This window comes from Oncorhynchus mykiss, chromosome 30 (genome assembly GCF_057628025.1).
Source record: "Oncorhynchus mykiss isolate SJ-2025 chromosome 30, ASM5762802v1, whole genome shotgun sequence".
Lineage (NCBI taxonomy): Eukaryota > Metazoa > Chordata > Actinopteri > Salmoniformes > Salmonidae > Oncorhynchus > Oncorhynchus mykiss.
The window spans coordinates 19,708,011-19,730,521 of record NC_143051.1 but is presented as its reverse complement, the minus strand read 5'-3'; the positions used below and the strand labels follow the sequence as shown (position 1 = coordinate 19,730,521).

At 44.8% G+C, this 22,511-nt stretch overlaps 1 protein-coding gene across 3 annotated transcripts in view; it reads left to right on the top strand.

Moving 5' to 3' along the window:
* Positions 1–22,511, top strand: part of LOC110489401 (CUB and sushi domain-containing protein 3) — a 660,686-nt gene that overhangs the window by 548,063 nt on the left and 90,112 nt on the right. For 2 of the 3 annotated variants that reach the window (XM_036971421.2, XM_090227754.1), the window contains 8 exons: positions 815–928; positions 7,110–7,298; positions 8,507–8,665; positions 12,899–13,087; positions 15,628–15,813; positions 16,382–16,576; positions 18,581–18,754; positions 21,072–21,245. In XM_036971421.2, coding sequence (XP_036827316.2) covers positions 815–928; positions 7,110–7,298; positions 8,507–8,665; positions 12,899–13,087; positions 15,628–15,813; positions 16,382–16,576; positions 18,581–18,754; positions 21,072–21,245 — 1,380 coding nt within the window. The remainder of the gene's footprint in view (positions 1–814; positions 929–7,109; positions 7,299–8,506; positions 8,666–12,898; positions 13,088–15,627; positions 15,814–16,381; positions 16,577–18,580; positions 18,755–21,071; positions 21,246–22,511) is intronic. The other variant, XM_036971422.2, reaches the window with a different exon arrangement.

Genomic DNA, 22,511 nt, shown 5'->3' with positions numbered 1-22,511 from the left:
GACCATGGTTTATTTTGCATTATATACTGGGTGGTTCGCCCCCTGAATGCTGATTGTCTGAAAGCCGTATACCACAGGTATGACAAAATATAACTTTTTACTGTTCTAATTACGTGTGTAACTAGTTTATAATAGTAATAAGACACCTCGGGAATTTGTGGTATATATACACCACAGCTGTTGGCTGTATCCAGGCACTCCGCATTGCGTCGTGTTAAGAACAGCCCTTAGCTGTGGTATATTGGCCATATACCACACCCCCTCGTGCCTTATTGCTTAATTATAACGTCTTGAAGTGTCCTACCCAGGCTAGAACTCACTCATCAACAGTGTTCAACCTTGGATGTTTGGGAATGTCACCCCATCCGTCTCAGGCATCTGCTGTCCTTCTTAATTAAACAACTGCTTCATCTGAGTGCATCTACATTCTTCGAAAAAAGGTTTCCAAAACGGTTCTTTGGTTGTCCCCATAGGAGAACCCTTTTTGATTCCAGGTAGAACCATTTTTCGTTCCCGGTAGAACTCTTTTGTGTTCTTTGGAACTCAAAAGAGTTCTACATGGAACCAAATGGGTTCTACCTGAAACCAAAAAGGGTTCTTCTAAGGGTTCTCCTATATATTATTTTTCTGAAGATTGTACAGTAGGCTACACACTCTCTCTTTCTTTGTCTCTCTCTCTCTTTCAGACACACGCTAACTTGTCTTTTTCACTTTCTGCTCCATTCAACCCTTCTCTCTCTCTCTCTCGCCTCTCAACATTCCCTCTCTTTTGGTATCTCTCCTCTTCCTCCTCCTCCTCAACTCTTCCTCACAGGCGACATCCTCCGGTACCGCTGCCATCCTGGCTTCACCCTGGTGGGGAGTGAGATCCTGACATGCAGGCTGGGGGAGAGACTTCAGATGGACGGGCTTCCTCCCACGTGTCAAGGTGTGTGTGTGTGTGAGCGCGTGCATGCGTGTGTGCGTTCCTTCGTGCACATAAGTGTGCACAAGTTTGAGCCTGCGAGTGTGTTTGTGCGTGTGTGTGTGCACTCTTGCGTGTGTGTGTGGCAGCTGTAATTAAAAGGGTTTAGTCATTTGATGTTGTGCTGCTGTGATGCGTTTTGCCCAGCTCTGTCACAGTCCCTCGTGTTTTCTGTCTTCTCTTCCAGTTCTGTTTCTGTGTCGTCCCTTTCGCTGTGTTTAGTGGCCTAAACAGCTGTTGTCATTAATCTTTTATGGTGCCATATTTCTCTCCTCGATCCCATTGGTGGGACTCACTTTGTCAGGATTTGTCCTGATAATCTACCTGAAAAATATGTTAAACCTGGAAACTCGACGCATCATGGCATCATTCACAGCTTGCGTCCCAAATGGCACTCAATTGCCTACATAGTACATTACTTTAGACTAGGGCTCTTGTCAAAAATAGTGCACTATGTAGGGAATAGGGTACCATTTGGAAGGCAGTCACAGTATTTTGCAACCGGAACTGGAACTCGATCAAAACCAACTCCCAGGCGTGTGTTAAAAATAGAATGAAGTAGAGCTGAAAGTTTTCACATAACTTTGAAGTTAATTTACAGTACCAGTCAAAAGTCTGGACACACCTACTCATGCAAGAGTTTTCGCTTTATTAGTACTATTTTCTACATTGTAGAATAATAGGAAAGACATCAAAACTGTGAAATAACACATATGGAATCATGTAGTAACCAAAAAAGTGTTAAACAAATCAAAATATATTTTATATTTTAGATTCTTCAAAGTAGCCACCCTTTGCCTTGATGACAGCTTTGCACACTCTTTTTATTCTCTTAACCAGCTTCACCTGGAATGCTTCTCCAACAATTCCCACATATGCTGAGCACTTGTTGGCTGCTTTTCCTTCACTCTGCGGTCCAACTCATCCCAAACCATCTCAATTGGGTTGAGTTCGGGTGATTGTGGAGGCCAGGTCATCTGATGCAGCATTCCATCACTCCCCTTCTTGGTCAAATAGCCCTTACACAGCCTGGAGGTGTGTTGGGTCATTGTCCTGTTGAAAAACAAATGATAGTTCCACTAAGCGCAAACCAGATGGGTTGGCGTATCGCTGCAGAATGCTGTCCAGAAAAGCAACCCACACCATCACACCTCCTCCTCCATGCTTCACGGTGGGAACCACACATGCGGAGATCATCCGTTCACCTACTCTGCATCTCACAAAGACACGGCGGTTGGAACCAAAATCTCAAATTTTGACTCATCAAACCAAAGGACAGATTTGTACCAGGGTGGCAGGTATCCTAGTGGTTAGAGAGGTGGCCAGTAACCAAAAGGTTGCTGGATCAAATCCTGAGCTGACAAGGTAAAAATCTGTCGTTCTGCCCCTGAACAAGGCAGTTAAGCCACTGTTCCCCGTAGGCCATCATTGTAAATAAGAATTTCATCTTAACTGACTTGCCTAGTAAAATAAAGGTTACATAAAAAATCATTTCCATTGCTCGTGTTTCTTGACCAAAGAAGTATTTTCTTCTTGTTGGTGTCCTTTAGTAGTGGTTTCTTTGCAGCAATTCAAGCCTTATTCACACAGTCTCCTCTGAACAGTTGATGTTGAGATGTGTCTTTTGCTTGAACTCTGTTAAGCATTTATTTGGGTTGCAATCTGAGGTGCAGTTAACTCTAATGAATTTATCCTCTGCAGCAGAGGTAACTCTGGGTCTTTCTTTCCTGTGGCAGTCCTCATGAAAGCCAGTTTCATCATAGCGCTTAATGGTTTTTGCAACTGCACTTGAAGAAACTTTCAAAGTTCTTGAAATATTCCACATTGATTGACCTTCATGTCTTAAAGTAATGATGGACTGTCGTTTCTCTTTGCTTATTTGAGCTGTTCTTGCCATAATATGGACTTGGTATTTTACCAAATAGGGCAATTTTCTGTATACCACCCCTACCTTGTCACAACACAACTGATTGGCTCAAAAGCATTAAGAAGGAAATAAAACATTTTTTAAATGACTTTTAACAAGGCACCTGTTAGTTGAAATGCATTCCAGGTGACTACCTCATGAAGCTGGTTGAGAGAATGCCTAGAGTGTGCAAAGCTGTCATCAAGGCAAAGGCTGGTGTTTGTCATAACGAGGAGACCAAGGCGCAGCATGATTTGAATACATTCCTCTTTTAATAAAGAAAGAACATTAAACAAAATAACAAACGACCGTGAAGCTAATACAACAAATGGTGGCATGCAACTACATATAGACAATAACCCACAAAACCAAACCCCCCCCCCCCCCAAAGGTGCGGACTCCCGACCACAAACCTGAACTTCTGGGGGAGGGTCCGGGTGGGTATCTACCCTCAGTGGCAGCTCTGATTCTGGACGCCGCCACCCTTCCGCTCTTGTAGCACTGACCCATGGATCCTTGCCTTAGGCCCCGGGCTGGGGACCCTCGCTGCGTGGACCATCGCCGGATGTTCTGGACTGGGGACCGTCGCATGGAGACCCCGGGCTGGGGACCGTCGCTGGAGACCCCGGACTGGGGACCATCGTTGGAGGCTCCGGACTGTGGCCCGTCGCCGGACGCTCCGGACTGGGTACTGTCGCCGGACGCTCCGGACTGGGTACTGTCGCCGGACGCTTTGAACTGGGTACTTTCGCCGGACACTCTGGACCTCCGAGGCGCTCTGTAGGTGCCGGCATTTGTGGTACAAGGCGTACTGGACTGCCGATGCGCACTGTAGGCCTGGTGCGTGGTGCCGGCACTGGTGGTACCGGGCTGGTGACACGCACCTCAGGGCGAGTGCGGGGAGGAGGAACAGGGCATACTGGACCCTGGAGGCGCACTGGAGGCCTGGTGCGTGGTGCCAGCATTGGTGGTACCGGGCTGGTGACACGCACCTCAGGGCGAGTGCGAGGAGCAGGAACAGGGCGTGCTGGACTGCCGAGGCGCACTGTAGGCCTGGTGTGTGGTGCCGGCACTGGTGGTACCGGGCTGATGACACGCACCTCGGGCGAGTGCAGGGAGGAAGAACAGGACATATTGGACACTGGAGGCGCACTGGAGACCTGGTGCGTGGTGCCAGAACTGGTGGTACCGGGCCGAGGACACGCACCTCAGGGCGAGTGCGGGAAGGAGAAACATGACGTACTGGACTCTAGAGGCGCACTGGAGGCCTGGTGCGTGGTGCCAGAACTGGTGGTACCGGGCCGATGACACGCACCTCAGGGCAAGTGGAGGAAGGAGGAACATGACGTACTGGACTCTGAAGGCGCACTTGAGGAAGAGTGTGAAGAGTAGGAACAGGACACACCGGGTTGTGAAAGTACACTGGAGACCTGGTGTGTATAGCCGGCATCAATTGTTCCGAAACATTAACACATGTTTCAGGATGAGTACGAGGAACTGACACAGGTGGCATTGGACAGCTAACACGCTCCTCAGGGCGAATGCCGTGCATACTACGCCAAACCTACAGCTCTCTCTCTTCACTCTCCTCCAATTTATTCAACAACTTCTCGAAGGTCTCATAATCTCCCCTCCGTTCACTCTCCTCCAATCTGTCCCATAACTCCTCAACAATCTCTGACTCACCCCTCAACTTCGCAGACTGCTCCATGTGCCCCCGCAATTTTTGGGGGGCCGGGTTTCTGTGAGCTACCTCCCCGACGTCGTTGCTGTCCTCTCTTGCTCCTAGGCGACTCCTCAGCCTGCGTCCAGGGTCCTGCTCCGTCCAAAATTTCCTCCCAGGTCCATTCCTCCTTAACACGCTGCTTGGTCCTTTTATGGTTTGTTTATTCTGTCACGTTCTTCATAACGAGAAGACCAAGGTGCAGCGTGATAAGAATACACTAAACAAACTAACAAAACAACAAAACGAACGTGAAGCTATATAGAACGAGTGCTGACATGCAACTACACATAGACAATAACCCACAAAACCAAAATGGAAAAATGGCAACCTAAATAGGATCCCCAATCAGAGACAACGATAAACAGCTGCCTCTGATTGGGAACCAATTCAGGCCACCATAGACCTACATTATCTAACAAAAACCCTACACAGGACAAAACACACATACCCACCCTCGTCACACCCTGACCTGACCAAAATAATACATAAAACATAGATAACTAATGTCAGGGCGTGACAAGTGGCTACATTAAAGAATCTCAAATACAACATATATTTTAATTTGTTTAACACTTTTTTTGGTTACTACATGAATCCATTTGTGTTATTTCATAGTTTTGATGTCTTCACTATTATTCTACAGTGTAGAAATAGTAAAAACAAATAAAAAACCTTGAATGAGTAGGTGTGTTCACACTTTTGACTGGTACTGTATATAAATAGACTGCTCAAAAAAATGAAGGGAATACTTAAACAACACAATGTAACTCCAAGTCAATCACACTTCTGTGAAATCAAACTGTCCACTTAGGAAGCAACACTGATTGACAATACATTTTACATGCTGTTGTGCAAATGGAATAGACAACAGGTGGAAATTATAGGCAATTAGCAAGACACCCCGAATAAAGGAGTGGTTCTGCAGGTGGTGACCACAGGCCACTTCTCAGTTCCTATGCTTCCTGGCTGATGTTGTGGTCACTTTTGAATGCTGGCGGTGCTTTCACTCTAGTGGTAGCATGAGACGGAGTCTACAACCCACACAAGTGGCTCAGGTAGTGCAGCTCATCCAGGATGGCACATCAAGCTGTGGCAAGAAGGTTTGCTGTGTCTGTCAGCGTAGTGTCCAGAGCATGGAGGCGCTACCAGGAGACAGGCCAGTACATCAGGAGACGTGGAGGAGGCCAACAACCCAGCAGCAGGACTGCTACCTCCGCCTTTGTGCAAGGAGGAGCAGGAGGAGCACTGCCAGAGCCCTGCAAAATGACCTCCAGCCGGCCACAAATGTGCATGTGTCTGCTCAAACGGTCAGAAACAGACTCCATGAGGGTGGTATGAGGGCCCGACGTCCACAGGTGGGGGTTGTGCTTACAGCCCAACATCGTGCAGGACGTTTGGCATTTGCCAGAGAACACCAAGATTGGCAAATTCGCCACTGGCGCCCTGTGCCCACTGGCGCCCTGTGCTCTCACACTGAGCACATGTGACAGACGTGACAGTCTGGAGACGCCATGGAGAACATTCTGCTGCCTGCAACATCCTCCAGCATGACCGGTTTGGCGGTGGGTCAGTCATGGTGTGGGGTGGCATTTCTTTGAGGGGCCGCACAGCCCTCCATGTGCTCGCCAGAGGTAGCCTGACTGCCATTAGGTACCGAGATGAGCTCCTCAGACCCCTTGTGAGACCATATGCTGGTGCGGTTGGCCCTGGGTTCCTCCTAATGCAAGACAATGCTAGACCTCATGTTGCTGGAGTGTGTCAGCAGTTCCTGCAAGAGGAAGGCATTGATGCTATGGACTGGCCCACTGGACTGGCCCTCCCCAGACCTGAATCCAATTGAGCACATCTGGGACATCATGTCTCGCTCCATCCACCAACGCCACGTTGCACCACAGACTGTCCAGGAGTTGGCGGATGCTTTAGTCCAGGTCTGGGAGGAGATCCCCCAGGAGACCATCCACCACCTCATCAGGAGCATGCCCAGGCGTTGTAGGGAGGTCATACAGGCACGTGGAGGCCACACACATTACTGTGCCTAATTTTGACTTGTTTTAAGGACATTACATCAAAGTTGGATCAGCCTGTAGTGTGGTTTTCCACTTTAATTTTGAGTGTGACTCCAAATCCAGACCTCCATGGGTTGATAAATTTGATTTCCATGGATCATTTTTGTGTGATTTTGTTGTCAGCACATTCAACTATGTAAAGAAAAAAGTACTTAATAAGAATATTTCATTCATTCAGATCTAGGATGTGTTATTTTAGTGTTCCCTTTATTTTTTGAGCAGTGTATATTGTCTGTGTAATAAATAAGGACAACCCATAAAGTAAGGGGTGGTTCTTTTCTCGGCACAATGTAACCACTCCTCTTATTGCTTTGCTTCTTGGCCGACTGTGTTTACTTAGTTTAGTGAGTACTGTCTCCTGGGTGACCACTGAATAAATGACATGTATCGAAAGATGCAGAATCCACCTCTAACATACATTTTGTCTGCTGTTATGTGCCCACCCAGTGCAATGCCCGGCCCACGATGTAAGGTTTGACTCTACTGGGGTAATCCTGAGTCCAGGCTACCCTGAAAGCTACCCAAATCTGCAGATGTGTATCTGGACTATCAATGTAGAGAAGGGCTACAACATCACATTGTACTTCGAGTCCTTCCAGACCGAGAGGGAGTTCGACATCCTAGAAGTCTTTGATGGTAGCTACTGTAGCATTACACTAGCCTGGTCCCATAACTGTTTCTGCTGTCTTGCCAACTCATTACAGCACAAACAGATATGGGACCAGGCTAGCATTGCACACTGTGATGTTTTTTGAACCTGTTCTGCTTTTGCTCAGAGTTGTGTTGTGTTCAAACTGTCTACTTGGGCTGCAGTGGCATTGTAAATGTAATCTTTAGTGAATTGCGTTTGGAGAATTTGGGAATGAAATGGCTAGAAGTGTCAGTATTAAATGCAAGTCCTACAGAACTTTGTATGACCTCCCTTTGAATGAATGCAACAACATGAATGTGAAGCAATCACAATACCACTGAACACATTTAGAGTCATGCTGTAATGTCTAAAAGGCCTTTGTGATGAACAATGTTCAGCCCCACTTCTCATAACTAAAGATTAAAGATGCTCAAATTTGAATAGTTCGCCTAATTTCAGTTTATGTGACATAACAAGCAAGTATAGTGTAGAGAATCATTATACTATCTAAAGCGGTGTGAAATATATTTTTAATAACCAAACATATTGTATTTTCAGCTGTTTGAAGCTGGTGTACAAAACCGAAAGTAAAAGAAGCCCAAACTAATCTTAAGAATGGGAAGCATAGAAATAGCGTGCACCACTTCTTAGACTTGCTTTCAATGAGAATGACAGATTAATAACGCACATTTATGTGAATTTAGTCTGGTCGCCCAAAAAGTTACATATTGCAGCTTTAATACAATGTTACTGAAGCTGTTATTCTTTCTTAGCCTTGTAAATGTATGATTTTCAACACAAATACACAAACATCTGCCTTATTGTTAGCATCCTCTCTCTCTCTCTCTCTCTCTCTCTCTCTCTCTCTCTCTCTCTCTCTCTCTCTCTCTCTCTCTCTCTCTCTCTCTCTCTCTCTCTCTCTCTCTCTCTCTCTCTCTCTCTCTCCTCTCTCTCTCTCTCTCTCTCTCTCTCTCTCTCTCTCTCTCTCTCTCTCTCTCTCTCTCTCTCTCTCTCTCTCTCTCTCTCTCTCTCTCTCTCTCTCTCTCTCTCTCTCTCTCTCTCTCTCTCTCTCTCTCTCTCTCTCTCTCTCTCTCTCTCTCTCTCTCTCTCTCTCTCTCTCTCTCTCTCTCTCTCTCTCTCTCTCTCTCTCTCTCTCTCTCTCTCTCTCTTCTCTCCTCTCCTCTCCTCTCCTCTCCTCTCTCTCTCTCTCTAGGTCCCAGTACTAACAGTCAGACTCTGGCCACCTTCAGCGGTGATGTCCCCGCGCCCTTCAACATCACTACCACCGGCCACCAACTCACACTGCGCTGGTCCTCCGACCACGGCACCAACAAGAAGGGCTTCCGTATCCGCTATGTTGGTGAGTATCAAAGTATGTATCCATTTAAATCACTCTTATTCACTTGCACGTTTATGTCTTTTGAGAGTGAGGATTGCGGAGGAGTTTGTGTGCGTGCTTGCTTGCATGTGAGAGTGGGAGAATTATTACAAAGTAGATAGTAGATACTAAAAACTTGCATGTGGAATATTGTGGTTGTACTCAATATTTGTCTGTCTTTCCTTGAGGTATTGAAGAATTAACAATTTACAGTATTGATGCATTTACATACACTGTCATGGAGGTTAGCGCATTGTTGAGGTTCAGAGCACAGTAAATAGATTTTGCTCTAAGCTATGCACTCATTCTCTGACTGGCTAAAACCATGGGCCTAGTGTTGCTTCCTCATGTCTTGGTGCTACTACAGATGTCAGTGGAGATGTCAGTCAGGGCCTGGGGACCCTAAACAACCACAGAGCTGGGTCACACTTTGCTGAGCAGGCAGGCGGGCCAGGGACAGACAGGGCCTGAACAGGTCAAATGTTGGTCAGAGCTGACAGCCAGTCTGTCCCTAATAGTCCTGAGTAAGACATAGCTTTGTCTCAGGCTACACAGCTTTTTCCAAATGTGACAACAAACGCTGCGCTAAGACCCCCAAGGCAAAAGACACCTATGGTCTCCCCAGACTGTGATGCCGACGGCGATAACACCATGTGAAAAGCTAAAGGAGTAGTAGTAAGACAGCACAAAGTAGTATTAGGACTAGACTGCAGTATTAGGAATAGACTGCAATATTAGGAATAGACTGCAATATTAGGAATAGACTGCAGTATTAGGACTAGACTGCAGTATTAGGACAGGACTGCAGTTTTAGGACAGGACTGCAGTATTAGGACAAGACTGCAGTATTAGGACAAGACTGCAGTATTAGGACAAGACTGAAGTATTAGGACAAGACTGAAGTATTAGAAATAGACTGCAGTATTAGAAATAGACTGCAGTATTAGGACAGGACTGCAGTATTAGGACAGGACTGCAGTATTAGGACAAGACTGCAGTATTAGGACAAGACTGCAGTATTAGGACAAGACTGAAGTATTAGGACAAGACTGCAGTATTAGAAATAGACTGCAGTATTAGAAATAGACTGCAGTATTAGAAATAGACTGCAGTATTAGAAATAGACTGCAGTATTAGGAATAGACTGCAGTATTAGAAATAGACTGCAGTATTAGGAATATACTGCAGTATTAGAAATAGACTGCAGTATTAGAAATAGACTGCAGTATTAGGCTAAGACTGCAGTATTAGAACTACACTGCAGTATTAGGACTAGACTGCAGTATTAGAAATAGACTGCAGTATTAGGAATAGACTGCAGTATTAGAAATAGACTGCAGTATTAGAAATAGACTGCAGTATTAGGACAAGACTGCAGTATTAGGCTAAGACTGCAGTATTAGAACTACACTGCAGTATTAGGACTAGACTGCAGTATTTGGGCTAGTCTGCAGTATAAGGATTAGAAGCTTGTGAGGAACAACAAGACTAAGGCTACGGAAGTCCAAATATTCCCAGAGTAAGGACTTGGCTGCAAGGCCGTGCCAATAATTCTAATGGAGGTTTTTGTGATTGAGTAGCCATAGCAACATCCCTTTTCATCTCCACTTCCATTATCTAAGTATATTCATCTCTTCAGGAAGATACCTAGTCGCTGATTTTCTACAGAAACACAATCTCTATTTTTTTTCAGAGAAACAGACAAAAAATCTCAATCGTTATTGATTTTTGGTGTTATCGATGCATCAACAAATAGTTTGGCCTAACACTCTGTCTTTATTTTTGCTTTCACATTATAAGATGTTGTTCTTGAGCTGCCTCGTCGTGTTTGTTCTGCTGTGTATAACCCAGTTACATTTCTGATACTTTTCCAAATAATAACTGACATTGTGCAAATGACTCCCTGCCTCAGAGATTGCTGGTATCTCATAACATGGAGTCATGCAGCTGAGGGAACTAGTAATTTGGCACTCAGTATGTGCGTCAGGAGATTTGCTGGGGGATAACTTCCTCGCTTGTTTAAGTATGCAAGATATTTGTAGTAAATCTGCTTTGAAGTGTTGTGACGCTCAAGCTAGAGTTTAGCATCTCTCTCTCGCTCTCCTCTCTCTCACTCTTCCTCTCTCACTCTTCCTCTCCCTTTTCCTCTTCATCTTCCTGACAGTCTTTCTATTCTGCATCCTCTCCATAACTCTCTGTCTCAGAGCCCAATTCTTTCTTTATCTCCCTCGCTCGCTCTCTGTCTTTTCCTCTCTCTCTCTTTTCCTTTCCCTTTCTCTTTCTCTCTGTCTCTCTTCCTCTCTTCCTCTTTCTCTCTCTCTCACTATTTTCCTCTCTCTCTCCCCCCCCCCCTCTCTCTCTCTCTCTCCCTCTCTCTCTCTCCCTCTTTCTCTCTCTCCCTCCCTCTCCCTCTCCCTCCCTCCCTCCCTCCCTCCCTCCCTCCCTCCCTCTCTCTCTCTCTCTCTCTCTCTCTCTCTCTCTCTCTCTCTCTCTCTCTCTCCCTCTCTCTCTCTCTCCCTCTTTCTCTATCTCTCTTCCTCTCTCCCTCTCTCTGTCAGCATTCTTTGCCTCTTCTATAATCTTCCTCAGTGAGATAATATGACAGAGTTGCTTTCTGCTCTGCATTCAATATGTTTACATTTCCATACTACATACTAGGCACGTAGCCTAGCGGTTAGAGTGTGGGGCCAAATACCTGAGCTGACAAAGTGAAAAATCTGTCTGTGCCCATTAGCAAGGTACGTAGCCCTAATTTGCTCCAGGGGTGCCGTATTACTATGGCTGCCCTGTAAAACAACTCATTTCACTGCACCTATCTTTTTATGTGCTACCCCTTACCATTGTTCACACACAATCAGACCAGTGCTTTTTAACTGTAGTTTAAATATGGATCTGAATGAATAAGGCATATACCTGTAAGTCAGAACTTGCTGTGTGAACTAGAATTGACACTCCCGGATGTGGGTTGACTTTGCCCTTCTACTGTAGTTATGAAAGTGACAAGTTGAGGTACATGCTTGGCCTTGTTATACAAACTGCTCAGTTGAAGGAGCACTCAGAGCACTTTATAGTGCATTTAGATGGTGATGGAGACGAGATGTCACATGTTAGCTGGTGAACTCTTAATGTTTTTCAAGTTAGCAATTCTTTCCTAGTTGCTAGGTTAGTACATGGTGGCACAAATGGAGTGGCATGATGGCACAAATGGACTGGTACCCAGGATAGATCAAAACAGTATGTAAAGCAGAAAGATAAAACATGTTTTTTTAACAAAAACAACATTGAGCGTAAAATGGGGGTCAGGAGGCTTTTTCTCACGGGGAGGAACTCTCCCCTTTTAGTCTTCCAGGACATAGGACACCAACACACCTAGAATTAACCCTGTGTTGTGCTGACTTTGTAATTACTGTATGTACGTGTATGCTGAGTGTGGTGTGTGTCTCACGCCTGCCCACTGATTTGGTGTGACACAGTCCCCGTCCCCATCTTCCTGTTCGTGCAGGGCTCAGGGCCAAGTGTCAACGCAGGAAGAAGCTGCACAGCATGCTTTTACATAACTACACTGAACTGAACTGTGAGAAGTGTTTAAACGTGTTAATGCCAGAGAGAGTGATATTGATGTAATGGTATGTATATATATTGTACATACTGTACGTATACTGCATATGTGTGGGGAAATTACAGTATATAAAACATTTACAAATGAATGCCTATGTAGCCTCACTGGTGGGCTATATATCAAGTAAAAACATTCACCCACATTTAGTTGAAATAATATGAAGATTGTATGTGTTGTTACTCATGAGTAACAGTAGAAGTTAGAAGCTAGTTATAGTCAGAGCCTTATAGCTGTAGGTATTACAGTAATACAGCTCTGGTTATAACCACCAGGGTACTGTACTAGTGACTTGACCTGTGTGTGTTTGTGTGTTTGTGTGTGTTATTGTTTGTCTCCCTCTTTCTGCCTCCCTCCCCTGCTCCCTCTCTCTCCCCATCTCTCTCTCTCTCTCTCTCTCCCCCTCTCTTTCTCTCTCTCTCCCTCTCTCACTCTCTCTCTCGCTCTCTCACTCTCTCTCTCGCTCTCTCTCTCTCTCTCTCTCTCTCTCTCTCTCTCTCTCTCTCTCTCTCTCTCTGTCTCCCTCCCTCCCTCTCTCCTTCTCTCCCTCCCTCCCTCCCTCCCTCCCTCTCTCTCTCTCTCTCTCTCTCTCTCTCTTTCCCCCCCTCCAGCCCTGTACTGCAGCACCCCAGACTCGCCTCTGCAGGGGTCCATCAGTAGCCAGACGGGTGGTCACCTCAACAGCCTAGTCCGCTGGGCCTGTGACCGGGGCTACCGCCTCATAGGGAACAGTACGGCCGTGTGCAGGAGGAACCCCTACGGATACTTTGACTGGGACTCCACCGTACCTGCCTGCCAAGGTGAGATCTTGGCCCATATTGACAAAGCGTCTCAGACTAGGAGTGCTGATCTAGGATTAGTTTTGCCTTTTAAGATCATAATGAATAAGATTAGATGGACAGGAGAGACCTGATCCTAGATTCTACATGTTACAATATTACAATTTTCTAGGAATCCTGTTGTATGTACTGAGTGTATCAAATGGATTTAAATTTCTATAATAATTACTAACATTTATCTACCCCAACTTAGCTTTTTCTTCATGAAATGTAGACATTTCTCCATCAATGTCTTTAAAATCGTCACCAACTGAAGTTTACTCACGTCAGTCTCAACTCTCATTCTGGAAAAGCTATTTTCAGAAGCTTTTTACCTTTTACAAGCCGGGTTTTAACAGGAAAACCCAGCTTTCTAAAGCGCCACTCAGTGATTTAATATGATTTGATGCATGCCACCTTACTGTCAGGCGCCACAGGCTGGAGTGACACTAACGTGCAGTGACACATAATATGACTACATAAACTTCAGAAGTGTGTCAGAGTACTTCACCCTAAAATGAGACAACCGGGAGTCATTGTTCACCATCATCTAAGAGCACTGGTCCAGGAAATTAGATAATGAGGGTCGATGTTCATATTCGGAAAATCTCAGCAGGACTTTCTTCATCTTGATATGTCCTCATATGGACACCATGTGGTCTTGATGACAATGTTTTTACACTGACAAGAAGTGAAAATGTCTGATAATGGATCTACTGTATATCAAAATATAGCAATTGTATTTAGTAATTGCTATTGTATGTAAGATTTTTGCAATGTAAGACAATTATCCATTGTGTGCATATTATGCATCGTGACAGATGGTAACCTTCGGGTGCATTCCAAATAGCACCATGTTCCCTGTATACTGCACTACTTTTGACCAACGCCCTATTGCCTTGGTTTAAAAATAGTGCACTATAAAGGCTAAGGAATAGGCTACTATTTGAGAGGCAGCCTACGTCTTATTCCAAACTGATTGGATAGAAAGAAACAGAGAGGAAATATAAGGATGCTAAAATCTTAGATTTAAAAAGGATTTCATGTTTTTTGGCTGTAGGATTAAGACTTGCCAGAAAATACAGAATAGTTTCACACTTTCCTGAGCTGAGAACACACACACACACACACACACACACACACACACACACACACACACACACACAGCATATATATAATCCTCTCTTTGTGCTCAGTTTACTCTTGAACTTAATAGTGATATTTAACATCTCCAGCTTTTCCCACTACAATAGACCGATTGTCATAGCAGGAGGAAACACCCACCACATTCAGAATGACTCCCAACATTTTCCAGGAGTCACTCCTTCAGAATGACTCCCTACATTTTCCAGGAGTCACTCCTTCAGAATGACTCCCTACATTTTCCAGGAGTCACTCCTTCAGAATGACTCCCTACATTTTCCAGGAGTCACTCCTTCAGAATGACTCCCTACATTTTCCAGGAGTCACTCCTTCAGAATGACTCCCTACATTTTCCAGGAGTCACTACTTCAGAATGACTCCTGAAAAAAAGTTAACACTCACACTACAAAGCCAATCTTGATTTGGTGCTGGCAGTCACCGCCCAAAAATCAACACTGTAGAACAACTAAAATAACTCCTGCACACACAATTCCACCTCTGCTTGACAGGGACTTGTGTGAAGAGGTGGAATTATTATTTGAGTTGTTCTACCTTGGTTTGTATGTTTGCTCACGCCAGTATCTTGGTTTTGGTTTCTTTATCTCGGTCACTGTATGTGTTTTTCTCTCTCTCTCTCTCTCTGTGCGAAAGACTACATTCTGTGAGAATCTTTTTGTAAATCAGATGAAATAAGGTAGCTATTTAAAGATTGAGTGGGCACTACCTTGTCAGTACATCGTCAGTGTGAATTGAGTGAGCAGTGTGTTATTGTGTGGAAGTTGTCTCAATGCGTCAATGCTCATCGCCCTCTGTGTGTTAGAAGAATGAATCGGACTATTTGTCATTATGTGGTTTCTGTATGTTAGAGTCAATGTTCCTCACAGTACTGTCTGTCTGTCTGTCTGTCTGTCTGTCTGTCTGTCTGTCTGTCTGTCTGTCTGTCTGTCTGTCTGTCTGTCGTGGTACAGTCAGTGGGTCTTTGAGTGAGTAGTGTGAAAGGTCAATATGTATGAATAGTGTTAATGTTTGTCTTGTCATCAGCAGATCTTTGTGTGTGTTGAAACGGTGTGTGTTTACCTCTTTGTTGTTGTGTACTGTTGGTAGGTGTTTATGTGAGATTGAGTGTGTTATTTGAGTGCTCTGTATGTGTGAGTTGGAGTGTATCTCTGTGTGTGAGACTAATCTGAGTGTGTAGTGTGTGTATTACACTGATTATGTAGTGAGTATGTAGTGTATCTCTGTGTGTGAGACTGATTTGATTGCGTAACATGATAACCCTGCGTCTCACCCCCTGGGTTTTATAAGCGCTGACGCTCCTCTCTTCCTCTCCTCCTCTCCCCTCCTTCTCCCCTGGTCCTCCCCCCACCCCCTCCCGGCAGCGGTGTCCTGCGGGGTGCCCAAGGCGCCGGTGAACGGAGGAGTGCTGACGGTGGACTACTCGGTGGGCACGCGCGTGACCTACTTCTGCAATGACGGCTACCGCCTGTCCTCCAAAGAGCTGACCAGCGCCGTCTGCCAGCCGGATGGCACCTGGAGCAACCACAACAAGATCCCCCGTTGCTCAGGTGGGAGGCTAGTGGGGGAGCATGTACGAGGGTGTGGGTGCCCTATGCCCAGGCAGGTACCGTTAGGCTAGGTGGCAAGTCCAGCAGCGGAGACAGGGGAAGCAGGGGAAGAGAGTGTGCGTGTGTGTGTGTGTGCGTGCGTGTGTGTGTGCGTGTGCGTGTGGGTGTGCGTGGGCTTTCACCTCACAGCTCCTCAGGAGGGCAATTACATCCCTCTTAAAATCAGTTCCCCCCTCAAAGGCAATCCCTCACTTATTTATGAATGGAGTAGTCAGTATTTTGTTATTGCCCATTAAAATGCCTGTTAAACGTGCCTGGCTGCCTCACAAAGCAGCGTAAATGGAGGTCAACAGATTACAGAGAGAAGAAAACCTTTTAATATTCCATCCTCTTCACCTCAATAATATAGTGCTGTGTGAGAACAGATTTTCAGCTGAATTATCTTGATATCTTCTGACTTTAAGTCTGCTAAAATACTCAACTGTTTTTTGCTTTTATTTATGTGTTAACTATTCTTGTGTGTGCGGGTGTGTGTGTGTGTGCGTGTGTATGTGTTTCTGTGTAACAGTGGTGGTGTGTCCAAGCATCGGCTCCTTCTCTCTGGAGCACGGGAGGTGGAGGATCGTGAATGGCTCCCACTATGAGTACAGGACCAAGATTATCTTCAGCTGTGACCCGGGCTACTACCGTCTAGGCCCTGCCCACATCCAGTGTACGGCCAATGGCATATGGAGTTGGAGGAACGAAAGGCCTCACTGCCAGAGTGAGTATAGGGTGGCCATTTTCTTTTTTCCAATCTGGGACTTTTTACACCATTTCCATGTCAGAAGCATATTGTGTTTAGGTTGTGTTTTAGGCTGTTACAGTGTGCCTTAGCCGTATTGTATGTTTATGTAATGATTATCATTTTGACAGGCATTTTTCATGAGTAGCAGGTATGCCTGGAGTGTGGATGTAGGAGTAGCAGGTATGCCTGGAGTGTAGATGTAGGAGTAGCAGGTATGCCTGGTGTGTGGATGTAGGAGTATCAGGTATGCCTGGAGTGTGGATGTAGGAGTAGCAGGTATGCCTGGAGTGTGGATGTAGGAGTAGCAGGTATGCCTGGAGTGTGGATGTAGGAGTAGCAGGTATGCCTGGAGTGTGGATGTAGGAGTAGCAGGTATGCCTGGAGTGTGGATGTAGGAGTAGCAGGTATGCCTGGAGTGTGGATGTAGGAGTAGCAGGTATGCCTGGAGTGTGGATGTAGGAGTAGCAGGTATGCCTGGAGTGTGGTTGTAGGAGTAGCATGTATGCCTGGAGAGTGGATGTAGTAGTAGCAGGTACTGTATGCCTGGAATGTGGATGTAGGAGTATCAGGTATGACTGGAGTGTGGATGTTGGTGGGAATAATGAATAGACCACATTGATTCTTCTGGTTTAAAAAAAAAAACACCTCTAACCTCCCTTTACCTTCCCCTCCTCCTCTTCTCTCCACTCCTCCTCTCTCCCCTCATTTCCTCCCATCTTGAGGATCCCCCCAAAAATAATATGACTCCCCTTCGGAGCTTGTGAATTCAAATAGACTTTATCACAAAAGTAGCAAAGCCGAGCAGGCCCATGGACCGACTGAACTTTCCAGTCTCAGTACTCTGCTTTTATACAGTTTTACCCTTACATAACATAGTCACTCCACTTTATGTTAATTATTAATACCCTTTAGCCGTGGCCACCCTTATCTTGTTGCCTTGCTTAGTTTCCATTCTTTTATTGGCTCAGACATTAGGGCATAGACTCTATTGGTGCCGTGACATTGCAATGACACAAAAATAAACAGACACTCACACTCCTACTGCAGGTGTATGTCTGATGGTGCCTATAACTGATTAACTAATGTTCCTGTTCAAAGGTATTCACAAGTTCAGGCCGATGTTGTCTATGTATGATTAACCCATGTGTATGTCCAGTAGCTTTCACAAGATCAGATATGGCCCAGACCAGTCAAGTCTGTGTTGGTCTAGCTTGCCACATCCACATGGATTCTGCTCAGATATGGCCCAGACCAGTCAAGTCTGTGTTGGTCTAGCTTGCCACATCCACATGGATTCTGCTCAGATATGGCCCAGACCAGTCAAGTCTGTGTTGGTCTAGCTTGCCACATCCACATAGATTCTGCTCAGATATGGCCCAGACCAGTCAAGTCTGTGTTGGTCTAGCTTGCCACATCCACATGGATTCTGCTCAGATATGGCCCAGACCAGTCAAGTATGTGTTGGTCTAGCTTGCCACATCCACATGGATTCTGTTTACGTTCTATTTTTACATGTCTAATGGTTAACTCGATGTTGATCCAGCTTTGTACATTCACATGGGTTCAGCCTTCATTCTGCTTACATATGTCTAATAATTAGCCCCATATTGATTCTGTTACACTACTTCTGGGAAAACAGTATAGATACTGAAAAATCACCAAAGCACTGTAAATTCTCCTACAATATTTCTCAGGTGTTTGTTAATAACATTGGTCTGTCAGCTGGCTGATATCGTTCAGGTGTTTGTTAATACCATTGGTCTGTCAGCTGGCTGATATCGTTCAGGTGTTTGTTAATACCATTGATCTGTCAGCTGGCTGATATGTCTCAGCTGTTTAATGCCATTGGTCTGTCAGCTGGCTGATATGTCTCAGCTGTTGAATGCCATTGGTCTGTCAGCTGGCTGATATGTCTCAGGTGTTTAATGCCATTGGTCTGTCAGCTAGCTGATGATGCCTTTGTTATTGTCTGTGCCACAGTCATTTCCTGCGGGGACCTCCCTGGCCCGCCCAATGGGAAGAAGATTGGTACCCAGATGACCTTTGGGGCGACTGCCATCTTCATGTGCGACGCAGGGTTCATGCTGGTGGGCTCGACTGTGAGAGAATGCCTCTCCTCTGGACTGTGGAGTGGACAGGAGACCCGCTGCTTGGGTAAAACGACCAATTAATTCCCAACATTTCTGTTGTCTGTCTGTGTTTGTGTGAAACAACCAAGACAACATTCTCCAGACGCTGTATTGCCTGTGAAATGTAGGCTATCTTTTGCCCTAAGAATGTTTTTGTTGGTGTGGAGTTATTTTGGTCTTCACCCTCTAATGAACATATGTTTATTGTGGTAAATAGCTTGACTGTCTAACTTTTCTGTGTGCTGATGCCAAGTCTGTGGAAGCAGGGAGAAGTGTCTATTTTGGGCTTCTTTATTTTCTCTAGAACACGTCTGTGTACTGCAAATACTGTATTTCTGCGATATGTGTGATTAAATGAAAATCTCTATCCTGTCTGTCTGTCTGTCTGTCTGTCTGTCTGTCTGTCTGTCTGTCTGTCTGTCTGTCTGTCTGTCTGTCTGTCTGTCTGTCTGTCTGTCTGTCTGTCTGTCTGTCTCTGTCTGTCTCTGTCTGTCTCTGTCTGTGTCTGTCTGTGTCTGTCTGTCTGTGTCTGTCTGTCTGTCTGTCTGTCTGTCTGTCTGTCTGTCTGTCTGTCTGTCTGTCTGTCTGTCTGTCTCCAGAACATGACTATTCAGTACAGTACAATACTTCTCTCAACAACACAAACATTTCAATTTAAGGGCGTTATTGGCATGGGAAACATATGTTAACATTGCCAATGTAAGTGAAGTAGATAAAACAAAACTGAAATAAACAATAAAAATAAACAGTAAATATTACACTCACAGAGGTTCCAAATGTCATATTATGTCTATATACAGTGTTGTAACGATGTGCTAATAGTTCAAGTACAAAGGGAAAATATATTTTAAAATTATCGGTTGTATTTACAATGTTCTTCACTTGTTGCCCTTATCTTGTGACAACAGGTCACAAATCTTGCTGCTGTGATGTCCCACTGGTATTTCACCCAGTAGATATGAGTTTATCAAAATGTGGTTTGTTTTTTAATTATTTGTGGATCTGTGCAATCTGAGGGAAATATGTGCTTCTAATATGGTCAAACATTTGGCAGGAGGTTAGGAAGTGCATCTCAATTCCCACCTAATTTTGTGGGCAGTGAGCACATAGCCTGTCTTCTCTTGAGAGCCAGGTCTGCCTACTGAGACCTTTATCAATAGCAAGGTTATGCTCACTGAGTCTGTACATAATCAAAGCTTTCCTTAAGTTTGGGTCAGTCACAGTGGTCAGGTATTCTGCCACTGTGTACTCTCTGTTTAGGGCCAGATAGCATTCTACCGTAGTTTGCTCTGCTTTTTGTTAATTACTTGACACATTGGAAATAAGTTTATTTTTGTTTTCTCATGATTTGGTTGGATCTAATTGTGCTGCTGTCCTGGGGCTCTGTGGGGTCTGTTAGTGTTTGTGACAGAGCTCCAGGACCAGCTTGCTTACGGGACTCTTCTCCAGGTTCATCTCTCTGTAGGTGATGGCTTTGTTATGGAAGGTTTGGGAATCGCTTCCTTTTAGGTGGTTGTAGAATTGAACTGCTCTTTTCTGGATTTTGATCATTAGCGGGTATCGGCCTAATTCTGCTCTGCATGCATTATTTGGTGTTTTACGTTGTACACAGGGGATATGTTTGCAGAATTCTGCATGCAGACTCGCAATCTGGTGTTTGTCCCATTTTGTGAATTCTTGATTGGTGAGCGGACCCCAGACCTCACAACCATAAAAGGCAATGGGTTCTATAACTGATTCAAGTATTTTTAGCCAGATCCTAATTGGTATGTTGAATTTTATGTCTCAGATTATTCACAGCTTTGTGGAAGTTACCTGTGGCGCTGATGTTTAGGCCGAGGTATGTATAGTTTTTGAGTGCTCTAGGGCAACAGTGTCAAGGTGGAATTTGTATTTGTGGTCCTGGCAACTGGTCCTTTTTTGGAACACCATTATTTTTGTATTGCTGAGATTTACTGTCAGGGCCCAGGTCTGACAGAATCTGTGCAGAAGATCTACTGTAGGTGCTGCTGTTGGCTCTCCTTGGTTGGTGATAGAAGCACCAGATCATCAACAAACAATAGACATTTGACTTCAGATTCTAGTAGGGTGAGGCCGGGTGCTGCAGATTGTTCTAGTGCCCTCGCCATTTTGTTTATATATATGTTGAAGAGGATGAGGCTTAAGTGCAGCCCTGTGGAAAGAAATGTTTGTTTTTTGCCTCTCTCCGAGAGTAGTTTTTTCCTCTCTCTAGCTGCTATGTGTCTGTTTCAGTGAAAACACCATCTCTCTCTACCCCCTTCTACGTCTCCCCCTCTCCCTTTTCCTCTCTCTTAACTTTTTCCCTTTGTGTTTCTCTCCAGCGGGCCACTGTGGTATTCCAGAGACCATAGTGAACGGTCAGGTAATTGGGGAGAACTTTGGCTACAGGGAGACGGTGGTGTACCAGTGCATCCCAGGCTTCCGCCTCATCGGCTCCTCGGTGCGGATCTGCCTGCAGGACCACAACTGGTCTGGACAGCTGCCTTCCTGCGTGTGTGAGTGTCCTTCTCTCGCTCTCTGTTTTTCTCTCTTTGTTTATCTCTTTATGTCTATTTGTTTACCTGTATGTATTTCACACTTTATATCTCTCTTCATCTCTCAAGTTCTCTCACTTTTGTCACACACCAACCTCCTCTCAAGTGCTTTGAAGAACTGCCTCAGAATATCTCCAGTCTCAGTACCCATCCCACCTTTCAATACTTTTTTTTAAATCAGTTTTCCAATTAAGTCTTATACGTAGTTGATTACCGAAGTCTGGATCACTTTTGTGTGGTTAATGAGTTGACGAATAATACTGTTTTAGAGTGGTAAGGGAAATAGAGAGTTGAAGTTGAGTGTGGACCTGAGTCACTACACTGACGGTTCGAGTGCCCCTTCTGAGAGCTCCCTCAGGTCGCAAAGATCCCTGGCATTTAAAGCATTCTCATCGTTCTCTGGACTCAGACAGAAGGACACTTCTCTATCTTCCCAGGCATTTTTAATTAAAGGTCCAATGTAGCTGTTTTCATCTCAACATCAAATCATTTCTGGGTAACAATTAAGTACCTTACTGTGATTGTTTTCAATTAAAATGGTCAAAAATAAACAAAAATAGCTTATTAGCAAAGAACAATTTCTCAAACAAGAATTGTACTAGGACTGTCTGGGAATGTGGGGAGGGGAAACTGAAAACTGTCTGTTATTGTCAGAGAGATTTTATACTCTCTTTCTTATTGGTCTATTAACTCATTTACCACCTGGTGATTTAAACATGTTTTATTTAACCTTTATTTAACCAGGAAAAGCCCATTGAGACCCAGAGTCTATTTTTCAAGGTAGACCTGGCCAAGAAGGCAGCAACAATCAATACATGACATAATTAAAACATACAACAATACAACACAACAACATGATCCAGCCTAAAAAAAGCATTTTACACTCCTCCGTAACAGAGTATCCCATCAATATTTTACATTCATTCAGTGGCACTAACACAACGAAGCATGGATTGTAGACTATTCCATGCGTCTGGTGCACAAGAAGAGAAGGTAGTCTTGCCTAATACTGTGAATGTCCTGGGTACTTTAAGTAGCAGCCACCTAGCAAACCGGGTATGGAGACCAGACTACAGAGGTAAAGAGGGAGTTGACCCAAAAGGGCTTTGTAGATAAACACATACAAATGTATCTTTCTGCGCATATAAAGTGAGGTCCAACCTACCATTTGGTACAATGTGCAATGGTGGGTGAGTGACTTGGCATTTGTAATAAAGCTCAAGGATG